The sequence below is a fragment of the Triturus cristatus genome, chromosome 12 (assembly GCF_964204655.1).
Source record: "Triturus cristatus chromosome 12, aTriCri1.1, whole genome shotgun sequence".
Classification (NCBI taxonomy): Eukaryota; Metazoa; Chordata; class Amphibia; order Caudata; family Salamandridae; genus Triturus; species Triturus cristatus.
This window is the reverse complement of record NC_140595.1, coordinates 194,810,589-194,824,937: the sequence shown is the minus strand read 5'-3', so window position 1 is coordinate 194,824,937 and position 14,349 is coordinate 194,810,589. Positions and strand designations below refer to the sequence as shown.

Here is a 14,349-nt window from a genome sequence, read left to right as displayed (position 1 = left end):
CGGCAACAGTAGCAAAACGGAACACTGCAAAGCTTGGGGGGTGAGCCAGCCACTGGGACTGTTGGAGTGGGAAAATTATTTAGACTGGTGTTGTGGGGCAGAGAAAGTGGTATATAAGGCCAGAGAATGTCCACATAAATTGGATAAGATCTTGGGAATGAGGAGATCATGTAGAGGCCCCTGACACTGCCTTGGGGGGGGGGGGGGGGGGTGAGAGAAGAAGAAGGGACCAAAGATGCACACTGGAAAGTACTTGCTACCATCGAGGGACAACAGAGATCAGCCCTGAGTGGAGGGTGGGGGAGGGGAGTCTTGTGGAGTTTTCCTGTTATTGATGTAAGCACATTACAATTCATTTGCCTGTAATATTGGCTGTATACTGAGCAGACGTTAATAAAAAGAACTTTGAGGGTAAAAAAAATACACTAAAAGCAGTAGATCTCCCCTTTATAGCACAACGATTCTGCAGCCTATGATATTCAGGGGGCAATTCACGCTAGAACTTCCCTTTACCTGGAACTCCAAGGAAGCTATGATTGAATTCAATACAACAATTGGCCTAGTCACTTTCTTACTGTCTCAAAAAGAATTTATAGGTATACGTCCTCATTACTAGAAGCCCAGAAAAGGCTGAAATATTTAGCACAACCAATACAATCGTAGTCTGTAGAGGACAGAACTTATGGTGTGCAGTAAATAGCACCAATTCAGAAACGTTCCCAATATTTGGAATAACATGTGCATTTAGGTGCTTACTGCACCAAAATCTGCACATTCTAGTAATTACTGGGCAGGTTTGACCTGTTGAAATGTAAAAAGGGATGCAAATTTGATCTCACAGAGTAACTGCAGGGTGCAATACACTTCACATAACGTACAATTCTGACCTTTGTGCAAAGAGGGGTTTGCACAAAGGTTGGAATTTGGCATTTTCTTGTAATGAGTGTCACAGTGCAATCGAAGTCCGGGAGTACCCACAATATGGCAGACAAGGATATGTCAAACTAGGTTTTTCTTAAGGTTCATTGTGGATCTTAATTACGTCTTACACTACTTACTGAGTTAATGATCCATAAATGTATTGTATTTTGAATTAGATACAACATTGTATATTAACACGTATTTGGAATTTTTAAAAGGTCGATAAATCCACTCAGTGTTTATTTGGAATGATAAACCCTGGTTTCTTCGAATACAGAATAGTTCAATGATTAGACACATTCAATACACCATACATTTTAACAAAGGTTGTATGTGTTGAAAAACATGTTTTATCAGTAGAAAACATATTAGTAGCGAAAATGATAGGTGATTATATAACAAGAAGTAAGATGATGAGTAGTTGAAGTTGATAAGAGCAGCTAAATTTGATACAAAACATGTTCATGTAGAAATACATCTAATTTCCAGATTAAAATGCTGTAAATATTTCATTATCTGTAAAAATTGTTCTTGCCTTTTCTGAGAACAGTCAAGATAGGTTCAAAATGCAAGGAATGGCCTATTTTGGAGCATTATCGACAAGTATTAGAAATTGTGCCATTTAATGGTCTTCGGGGAAAGTATTGCCTATGATGTGCCATACGTTCTGATTCCGAGGTCAGGGATGGTACAATACCTGTTGTCCTGCGTATTTGTTACAAGTGTTAAGTTATACATGCCCCACTTCATTTGTTTAGATATGATACTACATGAAACGTTGAAAGAGTATTTGTAAGAAAAACACTTGTGTCCATGCAACTCTCCCAGGGCAGACTTGCAGTTCACAATAAAAGACTCACAAAAGACTGAATGCATTCAATCATTTGCAATACAGAAGAGAAACTAAAAAACGCGAGATACATTTTTTAAATCATATGTTACAAGATCTTTCAATCTGGCTCTAGGGACATGCCATAATAAGAATGTATATCATATACCAATATTGGTGGTAGGGAGATTCTGCTACACCTAATTATCCATTCATCGATTCTAGGATCTGCACAAAAATATTGAACTCTGCATCTATGTGGAATCTAAATGCAACATGTAGGGTTAATGTGTTTTAATAAATATTCTTTGATATACATGAACAATATATTGTAACACTAGTTCTCTATCAAGGGAATCTTCATCGAAATCACAAAACACATTCGTAGGTGGATACAATGTAGTGTTTATATACAATTTTGTAAATGGTGAGTTGTAGAAACATATTTGTGTTATTTATCAAGCTTTATTAGTCTATGGTATGCTAATCATACCATTACATTAACAATGAATTGAAATAAACTAAACTCAGCATGCATGATGGAGCACCATGGTGATGGAAAATGTTTGACAAATGAAACAAGAGAGGAAGCATAGGAAATGGGGACAGGAGAAAGAAATACTGTTGAGAGGATGGCTTAGTATATGGTGCTCATTTATGTAAGTGTAGCACCCTGCACTAATCCAGACCACCCTTATGGTGATTTTAGTGGTCTTAGACAACCTTGGAAAGCTCTCTAAGTGGTAGCTGTGGAGAGCAGCCTTCAGGCTTAGCCCAGAAGGAGTGTAAAGCAGCTTGTTTTACCAGTACTTAATATTATGGTATAGGTTTAGTGAAAAAAAATCACACAGTGTAGTTATAAAAATGTGTTTTATTACAAACACTCACTAACACATTGCAATATTACCTACCCGGAAATATAAACACAACATACACAATACTTAGGAAACAGAGCAGATAAGTAGCACAAATACATAGTGGTCTCCAGGGGGAGACCAAACCATATACTAAAACCGTGAAATGCAAACCACGACTCAAGTCAAGAATGGACCCAGAAGACGTAGAAGAGCTGGTGACCCAAGGAACCACCCAAGGTGAGTCTCTAGGAACCCTAGGGAGGTCTTGTGCAGAGTGGGAACACAACTGCGTTCTCAATGTTAGTTAATAGGTAAGTCGCGGTTGCAATTTTAAAGAAGAAGGACCCTTCCCAGTGGACCCTGAAGAAACCCTGTGGAAGATGGAAGGTTGGAGAGTCACCCCACCGGGGGATACCCCAGGAACCAGGATACCTAATTCTGGGAAGCCGGGTGCATAGGTGTCAAGTGACATCGGAAACCGCTGCCGACCACAATGGAGGACTTCAGGAAAATTGCTGCTGGAGAAAAAGACGAAGGAGCCCGGTGGAGCCCAAAGGTGGATTCAAGATGAGAGGTACCTGCAAGCAGAGGGGACAGAGTCTATACCACTCAGGAGTGACCAGGAGGCACGGAAGACGAATGCCCACCGATGTTGGTAGATGCAGAAGAGTTGACGGTGCTCTTGAGGTTGTAGCTGTGCAGACCAAGCGACGTAGTGGAAGAGCAGGAGCCATTCACGAGCTGTCCAATGTCGCACATCGAGAGCCAAGTGGTCAGTGTCCGGCAGGGGCACAAAAAAGCCTTGGCAGCAGCAAACAACATAGTCGACGAAAGAGGTGCAATGTCAGGACCAGCAAGGTCCAAGTGACTCACCACAAGCAGGTAAGTCGGCGCAGGCCCGAACAATCAGGGGAGCCCACTGAAGCCAAAGAAGACCCTCAAGAGAACCCACGGGCTGAAGGCACAGGAGTACCAAGAGGACCTCGAGCAGCTCACCAATGAAGAAGGCCCACGGTGCAGAGGAAGCGGTGAGGGCGAAGATCTTGGCTGCAGGAGTTGCTTGAGGTTAGAGCTTCTAGGAGCCCGAAGCTCTCTGGAGGAGCGAGCCAACAAGTTTTGGTGACGGCAAGTTGGCGCGGTGCACAGGGGTTCTTCTCCAGCGGTTCAGACGAGGAATACTGGCCTCAAACTCAGTATGAAGACAGTGCAGGCCTCGAGAGAGTTGCAGAGCCACCACCTGTGTTCCTGAGCTTTTCTGAGTTTCTGGGAGCCCAGGATCAGCAGACCGGTAGGCTGCGTTGCGGTGCATGCAGATCCAGAGGAGTGACTCCTTCACTCCACAGGAGATTCCTTCAGGTGTCTTGGATGTCCACAGGCCTGGTGAAGAACCTGTATGGAGCACGGGCACAGACGATACAGAAGACCAGCAAGACGACGAGACCAGGAGCACCAGGAATCTTCTGCATTGCAGTCTCGGTTTCCAAAGAGAAGTCCAGCAAAGTCCAGAGTGTCCAGACGGTCGAAGTTGAAGTGGTATGTAATCTGAATCTTGTCCCACAATGAATCTAGGGACCCACCCACAGGTAAGTCCTTAAGTACCCTAGGAAAGGGTTGGGACGATTCAGGGGTTCCTCCCAGAGGAGGGGCTGGACAGTGGGGAGGATACTCCCATATCCTTTGTCCAGTTTTGTGCCAGAGCAGGAGCCAATGGCTCCCTAAACTGGTTTTAACCAGCGTATACAAGGAGGGCACCAAGTGTGCCCTTCAAGCAGTCTCAGTGGCGCTGGCAAGTGCCACCACCCTGTCCCAATACACTAAATCCTGTCTGGGAGGTGGTCACACTTCGCTGTGATAGGATACATATTGTTCTGCTTTTCCCTGTTCGAGCTTGGCTCCACAGCAGGAGGGCAGACAGAAATGTGTCTCTGGTCGGCAGCAGATCCAGCTTGTTGTCTAGTTCTGGAAGACTGGTACTAGGAGCACTGAGGGCCTCCCGGAGGAACTTTACAGTGCATGGAATCATACATTCCACACCATTTATGGTGTGGGGGTTTGACTCCAACATGTTTGATACCAAACATGATAGGCTCTGTTACAGCCTGTTTAGAGATGGTCATCACGTAATGACGCATGGCCACTCTATATGTTATAATGGCTGATGCACTTACAATCCGGAAGAATGGACTCCAAAGGTTGTAAGGGTGCCCTGCTCATGCAGAGGCACCCTCACCCCTAGGACCCAGCACCCTCCCTTCAGGATTGAAAGGCCTGCCTTAGGGATCACTGATAGGTTTTAAGTGCAGTGACTTCAGATATAGGGAAACCTATAACTGTCGTAAGTGGTGTTAGCATCAGCTTACACAGGCTGCAATGGCAGGCCTGTAATCACAATTTGATTGGTCTCTAATGGGTGGCGTAATGCATGCTGCAGCCCATGGGAGACCCCTGGAGTACCTATGCCCTGGGTACCCTAGTACCATATACTAGGGACATATCCGGGTACACCAGTAGCCAATCTGGAGAGTACCTAATTACTTAACATGTCAAATTTAGGGAAGAAGCACAGAGACTGTTTCTGATTAGCAGGGTCCCAGTCAGACTAGTCAGAAAAACATAATGACACCAGCAAAAAGTGGGGGTGACCATGAAAGCAGATCCTACTTTCCTACAAATAGTGACTACACAATTATATACATGCATGACTACGGTGTGCCATGTTCATTTGCCCACTTCTAGGGGCAAGATAGAGGAAGTTGGTTGCACTTACATGGTATACATACAGGTTGGCTAGGTTGAGCCTTACTTTATTATAAAGGTTAAATAATATGTTATGAATCCTGATCCCCACATCTCTTACCTGCATCCTTTCAGTCAAAATTTCCACCAGAAGCTCTTCTGGAAGAATGCAGCTCATCAAGCCAGACTCCCCTGCTACACTCACACTGAGCCGTCGCTGGATGGTGGCACCAAGATAAACATTGACCGTTGTCTAAGAAAGAAGAGACAAAATACAAATAAAGGCAAGACAATGTTAGCTGGTGTCTGCCTCAGAACATGCCAGACAGTGTGTCTCCAAAATTACATAATACTGGAGGGCAACTGCTAACAGAGGCACACTTCTCTAATGAAAGCATATGCGTCTTTATTTTCACTTCAGGCAAATCAAACTGAATATACAGATCAGAATAGTAAAAATTCCGAATAGATCAGAAGAGTAATTTGTGTCAATGTGTAATAGAGTTGAAACACTTCCAATTATACAAACATGCCAAAGTGAATCCTGAAAGCGGTCGATAATATTTCAAGTGTCATGGACCGAAAGTCAATAATCAAGGGGGGAATGGATCACTTGTACCTGTAATAACAGGGTCAGGTGTGGTAACCAACATAAAAGCCCTCAATCACGTACAGGAGCGAAAAGCGGTACATCTTGATTCTCTGCTTCTAGAGACGTGAAAGCATGATCATTGGGTCTGTCTAATAAAATGCTTTCCTACACCTGGAGGTTGGACCACTGGTTTTGACAGTAGTGACCAGAAATAGGGTAGAAAAAGTGAAGTGAACAGAAAGACCAGCGTGAGCTAAAATTGCTTTGCTCTCCCTCCTAAACTAACTTTATTCGGAAGGAGTGGTGGCAAGGTTAAAAACAAGGTGGTGCTTCTATAGAAATGTAACTGTTCTATAGCACCGTGCAGTTCTTGTGAAGGTCAAACGGTCGACATGTTTCAGCCCCCTATTTTTGCCCAGGAGGGGTTGGAGGGCTTTCTTCAGGACCTACGTGAAAATATTGGGTCTCTAATATTATAAGCACCCTAAAGGGGTGGTTTTCCGACTCACCCTTCTTCTTGGTCACAGGTCAGTGGTACCTGTAACTGAAATAAACAGGCATAACACAGACTTTCAGAAGCATGTTGCGCCATAAACATTAAAAAGAGGAAAGTGGTGTTAAGCCACATGAAGAGTCAGAGCAGTCAGGGAAATTATCATTGACAAAGTTGCAAAATCACAAAATAATTCAAAAGAAGATGCCGTACAACTACAGTCACCATTATGACGAAGGGATGATAAGCTCTACATTGTGATACAAGGTTGGCAGTGTAGGTATTTTCATTTGACATAGCACGCGACAATTCATTCAAATGTTTGGTGAAGATAATGCTTGAATAGTAAGTGTAACATTAACATTTATGCTGGCGATGTAGTTAGATAGTGCACACGCTCATGCTGGATAATTACTAAACAGAATGCTCTTCGTAAATGCGCTCAGTAAGTCAGGGCGTGTGTTGTGTTTCTGGGAAAAGGTGTGTCACCCAGGGCCAATGGGGTCCTTTAATGGCAGTTAAGTTACACCCTGCTGGGTTCCTGTTTGCCAATGCGCTCATGTGAAAGCCCATGAAATGCAGGTCCATGTAGTGCAGCGGATAATGCTTGTATCGTACGTGTGTCAGAAAAGCTAAGGCCCGTGTGGGTGATTATTATTCATGCTGGCGTTGCAAGTGAAGCGCTCAAGCTGATAAAATACTAAATGAAGTGCTCTTCGTAAAAACGTTGGGTGATACCAGGCGCATGTGATGTTAAAGGCCGCTAGCAATAAGTGTGTCACCCAAGGCCATAAAGGCCTGTTAATGCCAGTTAATTCAAGTTTTTATTGCTAGCGGCCTTTAACATCACATGCGCCTTGTATCACCCAATGCTTTTACGAAGAACACTTCATTTAGTATTTTATCAGCTTGAGCGCTTCACTTACAACGCCAGCATGATTATTAATGACCCACACGGGCCTTAGCTTTTCTGACACATGTATGATACAAGACTTACTGAGCGCATTAACAAAGAGCACTCTGTTTAGTAATTATCCAGCATGAGCGCGTGCATTATCTAACTACATTGCCAGCATAAATGTTTATGTTACATGTACTATGCAAGCATTATCTTCACCATACATTTGAGTAAATTTTCGCGCGCTATGTCAAATGATAATACCTACACTGCCAACCTTGTATCACAATGTAGAGCTTATCATCCCTTCATCATAATTGTGACTGGACTGGTACGGCATCTTCTTTTTTACTATTTTGTGATTTTGCAGAGGATAATTTCCCTGACTTCTCTGACTCTTCACCTTGCTTAAAACCACTTTCCTCATATTAATGTTTATAGTGCAACATGCTTCTGAAAGTCTGTGTTATGTCTGTTTATTTCAGTTACAGGTACCACTGACCTGTGACCAAGAAGAAGGGTGAGTCAGAAAACCACCCCTTTAGGGTGCTTCTAATATTAGCGACCCAATATTTTCACGTAGGTCCTGAAGAAAGTCCTCCGACCCCTCCTGGGCAAAAATATGTGTCGGGCGCCGTGGCCGACACCGCCCCCGATGATGTCCGCATCAGAGAGCAGAGCCGTGAGCCCCGCCTGCCGCTCCCTGACGGAGGCTGGAGGCGGTGCTTGCGGTATTTAAGGACGGGATCCACGCTGGTAACGCGCCTCGCGTTCCAGTTTGAATCCCGCCAGGCCTCACACAGCATTTCCCAGGATTTCTCGGCTTACCTGTTCTGGGAGGGTGCTCCGGTCCTCGTTCTCAGGAATTCTTGTGGTTTCGTAGAACCTGTGGTCTCCTGTGATTCCTTTGCGTCCTTGCTTTTTGGTTTGTTTGTTCCGGTACCAGTGGGGTCTGCCGGTTGCTAGGAGACCCTGCTGCTTCAGTGTTCCTGTTGGGATTAACCCCTTAGAGACCTGATTCAGCAAATTCCATGTGTTTTGCAAGGGGTTTTTACTTACCTCAGGAATTCTTTGTTTTTGAGCTGATGTACACATTGTTTATAGGAGTTCGGCTCTTATTAGGAGAACCTGTGCCTTTGACTTGCCTCAGGAAATTTTCTGTTCTTTACTTCATGCTATAGAGAGAAGGCATATGTAGAATTGCGGAGTACTTTGCTTTAGATTGTGCGACTTATTCTGTCTTGCCCCTGCCCTTTTTTGGCCTCTTTATTATTTTATTTCTGTCCAGTGTACTCGCCTGCTAAGGGAATAACGTTTTTGGGTTTTCCTTGCCTTCAGGAGTACGGACGGTAGTGTTCACTTCGTTTTGGGACTTATTATTTCCTTTGAGATCTTGATTACACCAGTAAAAGGTGTATATCATTGCTGGGAATTGGTTTCTTGCACATACTGGTATCTCCCATACGAGGATTGTAGCAGAACCTCTCTAGAAGACCCAGCAGACGTCTACCCCTTCTCTCTTTCCTTGTTTTGTTTTCCCTCCTTCCCCACCTTCCCTCTTTGGCTTTGACTTAGTTGGGCTGAGGAGGTGGGTGAGGGAAGTTGGGGACTAGCATCGTATTCCTCCATGCCACGCCCCTGCAGTAAACACAGGTGAGACCTTCACAAGAACTGCACGGTGCTATAGAACAGTAACATTTCTATAGGATCACTGACATAATATCGACGACAACAATATCGAACTACCAGAATATCGTGTCAAGAATATCGATGGACAGAATATCGACATCCTATCTTTAAAAAGGTAAGTACAAAAATATTGAAACCAAAATATCGTTGTTTAAAATATCGTTGTATAAAATATCATTTTTTGAAAACTGTCTTAAAAATAATATAAAATTAACTAAATATCAAATATAATTAATAAAAACATATTTACAATCTTTAAAAAATGATAAATAATAAATGTAAGTTGAAAAAATTAAACATACACATTTAAAATATATATATATATATCTTAACTTAATATTAATAAATAATTATTTAATTTAATTATGAAATGTTAGAAACATAATACAAATTGTAAATACATATATATATATATATATATCTATACATATACACACACACATAAACCTGTGATATAGATATAAAAAAATATATATAATAAATCAAAATATTTAAATTAATAATTATTTATAAAAAAATATTTTACACTACATTAACTATAACAGTAAATAAAATGTTGGATTGCGTAGGGAATAACATTACTATTGCCACTTCAGAGAGTGCAACAGTAGGGAAATTGTTGTATAGCGAAGGGGAATAATTTACTATTTCCAATGCAGCAATTGCAACAGTAGGGAAAGTACTCTGCATCCACGGCCAAGCGCAGAGAGTGGACTGTGCCGGTGGGGGGACGGGCAGCTAGGCCCTGCACTGTTGCTTGGAGGCGACCAGTGGCCAGCTCCGACCTCCGCTCTGCTCCTGGAGAGACCCGGCTCCTGGGCCCACACTCAGCTGCCTGGATTTGACTGTGCCTGCCATCCAGACCAGAGTCTCCATCCCGGTAAGCGGCACACGCTAAACCCTACGTCCCGCACCCGGTGCTCTTCCTGCCTTCGCATGAATGTGTTAGCCCAGAGTCCACGCTGGGTTCTGATCCTGCCCTTCTAGGGGTTTCAGTAGGTCAAATCCTGCCTGCACACAGGCAACTGCTATTCCTGACTGCAGCCCCTCGGTGGAAACTGGGGAAAGTCCTGAAGCTGCAGTTACTACTGGTCCTGCGTGTAGTGAGGCCCAGCTGAGAAGCGGCCAGTAATTGTCTGGTGGGAGCGTTCTGGAGACGCACTGATCAGTGACTGGAACCTGGAAAATCCTGCTGCCACGTCTGTGATCAAACTGACTGCTGTGCATACAACAGCAGCGGCAAGAAGAGATGCGTCCTGCACCCTGCGCCTGGAATATGGCAAAAGGTATGCCCTGCATTTCATACCAACCCTGCGCGAGCCTGTACCTGAGCCGGGGATACTGCACCATATGTACATAGGCAACAGTGCAGCGTAGAATCGGTAATTTTCAGCAGCCACGGGCCTATAGCACCTGCTGCTGCTCGCTGATATACACCTGGTCACCCTCAGCGCCTTCCTCCCACCTGCGACAACCTTGCGAAGTGGTGGGAACCCAGAGGTAACGAGAGTGGGGTACTCCGAGTAACGTAGTGGACCAATAGAGCTCCAACAGGCTGCGAACCACCTAATGACTGTCTGAGTAAATCAGTACCAGGATGGCAAGACCGGAGGGACCCACTCAGAGGCGAAGCCACATATCTAGACGCTGACTCCTACGCGAATATACCTCGACATTGTGGTCCTAAACGTACTGACCCGCGATGAATAACCTTTGCCGTCCAATACAGAGCAGCAGAGAGTACTGAACGTACCCGGGAGCAGATAGCTGATATGGGCGTTCCCACGACCGCGGGCCACATCTCCACGTGTCTTTACACACTTGCCTAACATTGGACACCAATAATCTCGACGCAAAAGCTGACAATAGGCCGTCCCCGCAACAATACACAACAGAATAAAGCGCGCACCATTGCTCTGGAATCACCACCCATGGACGGTATTGCAACCGGAGACGCTCCAGCTGCGGAGATTACCGCAAAGCTCGACTCGGTACTAGCAGCAGTTGAGAAACTCGGAACTGCACTAGATCAGACACGCTTGTCTCTCGAGGCTCGGATCGACAAAGTGGCATCTGACTTCACTCTGCTACGTGCTGATCACCACAACCTGGCGGAAAAAGTCCAATCACACACTCAGACACTATCAGAGTTGCAACCTGTCACTCAAAGTCACACTGCGGCATTACAAGACATACTGAACCGAGTGCACGCCTTGGAAGACAGAGCAGAGGATGCAGAGGGATGCTCAAGCCGCAACAACATCCGCATGGCAGGTTTGCCAGAGGGAGAGGAAGGACGGGCCCCGGAAGCATATGCGGAGCATTGGCTTCGAGACATTCTTCCTGCTGGGTCACTCTTGCCGCAGTTCGTGGTCGAGTGGGCACACAGAGTACCGGCCCAAAAGCCCCCCCCCAGGGGCCCGTCTGAGACCTCTCCTTTTCAAGCTCTTGAATTACAGAGACTCAATCTTGCGTGAAACTCGTAAACTCCCTTCCTTAAAAGTTGGCGGCAGTTCCATCATGGTGTTCCCAGACTACACGTCACAGGTACAGAGACGCTGGAGCACCTTCACGGCAGTGAAGCATCAGCTCCGTGAATTAGAACTTCCCTACTCCCTGATACTCCCAGCCAGGCTGAGGGTCGTAGCCAAGGATACTACCCGCTTCTTCGACACACCCGAAGAGACATGGGATTGGCTGGAGGAATCGGGCCTGTGGACGGGGCCTCGCACCTCGAGCGATAGACCAGCTGGACCCACCGGCGAAGGAAGAGAAGGCGTGCGGAAGGCGCATCCATGCAGACAGCAGCGCCTTCCCCGGACCAGAGGGCGCTGGAATGCCGAGATGCCCTTGAGGCAGTTACAACACTGGGATCTCAGGGTTATCGTGAGGCCCGGGAGACCAGCTCCTCCGGATCGGCGACTGCAAGCGGCTCATCCACTCCTAGACCTGAGGACTATGATGGTGTCCGGTTGAGAGGTCACCCCACAAACAGCAGATGACATCATGTGAAAGACCACCAAGCATCAGAGTCACGAACTAAGCTCGCACACGCAAGTAGAGACTGCCTTGCACTGGTTAAATGTGATGCTAATGTTTCATTGATATGTAAGCTGACGCTAGTGTCTTAATATGTAATACACACATGATTTACATATGTATCGGGGGACATCATCCTACTGATGTAGTGCATATTACCCACTGACAGACAGGTTGGAAGACTGGGTAACTACTCTCTGTCACTGAGGAACATCAACTATGCATAACTAAGCGTACATTATCCACACAAAAAAAAACGTCAGTCTCCAGACTGAAATAGTCACTGCCTCGTTGGGCAACATAGTAGTTTGGACGAACGCCACCACGCAGTTTGCCCCGATTGTTAACATGGTTATGGATCGTATTTCATGTTATAGTTTAGCAAGCTCAGCCCAAGCCCCCAATCCGCATCATATGCCGGACACACTGCTGCTCACCCCACCTGCACCCAAACAGGATATTACACAAACATGACACAAGTCAATGTGACAACGTGGAACATACAAGGTATGCACACGCTGACACGTAGATACTCTATATACTCATACTTGCAAAGACACATGCCAAACATAGCTTTACTTCAGGAAACCCACATATCACAGATTGAGCTGGAACGTCTATGTAGACGTTGGAGAGGTCAGATATTCGGCACTACCTTTTCGACACACGCACGTGGCACACTTGTGTGGGTTAGAGCGGGGGTCCCATTTGTTTGCGATGAAACCATGAATGACGCAGAGGGCAGATATACCTTTGTGAAAGGACGTTTAAATAGCCAAATAATGCTGCTGGGCTCCATCTATGTTCCCAAAATAGACCAAGCCTCCTTCCTTGAACGCATTTCTGGGGTCCTAGCCCGATGGAATGAAATTCCCTGGTTGTTGGGCGGCGATTTTAATTCTGTGCCAAATGTCGAACTCGACAGGTCCTTCCCACCACTAAACAGCACCCCTTCCACGTCCAATGCGAGGGCCCTTTCACACTGGCTTACACACTGGGCTTTGCTAGACATATGGCGCTCCTTTAATCCCACAGCCCGAGATACTCTCACTACTCTGAGATGCCCAGATTACACGTGCGGCAGGACCGCCTGGTGGGATCGCAGGCGTTGCTCCCTTTGGTCCATCACAATGACTACCTAGAGCGGACTCACTCAGATCACAATCCCCTGATATTGCAGCTCAAGTGGGAGGTACAAAGTCCCCTGGTCCCCACACGGCGACTCCAGACTAGCGCATTGGAGGACTCGGCGTTCCATGCATCCCTGGGAATGGCCATTTTTGCGTATTTTGAATTAAATGAGGGTACAGCAAGCGATGCACTTGTCGAATGGGAGGCTTTCAAAGTCTCAATCAGAGGCCATTGTCTGGGAGCCACATGGAATATCCGCAAACAGTTATCAAACTCCCTCACAAAAATGGAAACGCTGCTACTACATTATGAGCAATACTACGGCGGGCAGGGCGGGCAGACTGCTAGCCTGGTTGATTAGGCAAGAATACACCCATGCCCCAATTGGAGTGCTGTGGATGGAAGACGGGGCAGCTACTATGTACACAGCGCGAAATACATGAAGCACTGACACACCACTATGCCGGTTTATATAGGTCCCAGTGGCGAGACACCAAGCGAGATCTAGAAAGGTTCCTCAACGTCCTACAGCTACCCACGGTAGGGAGGGAACATACAGAATCACTCAACACATAAGTTACAGTGGGAGAGATTGGGGAAGCCATACAATCCTTTGCTTCTGGGAAATCACTGGGACCAGATGGGCTGCCAACTGAGTACTATAAGGCATATTGGGTCTCCCTTGTACAGCGCTTCGACACTGTATACACTACTGCCTTAGAGTGCCAGCAACTTCCGTCCTCTATGCATAAAGCGCATCTGATATGACTACTGAAACGTAACAGAGATCCAACAGAGATGGGCTCTTATGAACCTTTAGCCCTACTAGAGAAGGTGTTGGCAGATAGACTGACACAGGTTGCCCCGACACTGGTACACACAGACCAGAATGGTTTTATACCTTTCTGTAACACTTCCCTCAATCTACAACGCTTCTTCCGGGTATCCACATACGCACCAAGTGCATGGCCGAGGGAGGGATGCCTTGTATTGGACCTAGAGAAGGCATTTGATTCCCTAGAGTGGAGCTATCTGTTTACAGTTCTGGAGAAATTTGAGCTTGGCCCAGTTTTTATACAGCTGACACGCTTATTATACACCAACCCTACAGTTAGAGTTAAAGTGAGACCCTACATCTCAGATCCCCTCCCAGTACAAAGAGGT

The 14,349-nt window shown here is 45.7% G+C and overlaps 1 protein-coding gene across 1 annotated transcript in view; it reads right to left on the bottom strand.

Moving 5' to 3' along the window:
• HYDIN (HYDIN axonemal central pair apparatus protein) overlaps positions 1-14,349 on the bottom strand; it is a 2,467,744-nt gene that overhangs the window by 1,127,188 nt on the left and 1,326,207 nt on the right. The window contains exon 42 of the mRNA XM_085640020.1: positions 5,465-5,596. Coding sequence (XP_085496146.1) covers positions 5,465-5,596 — 132 coding nt within the window. The remainder of the gene's footprint in view (positions 1-5,464; positions 5,597-14,349) is intronic.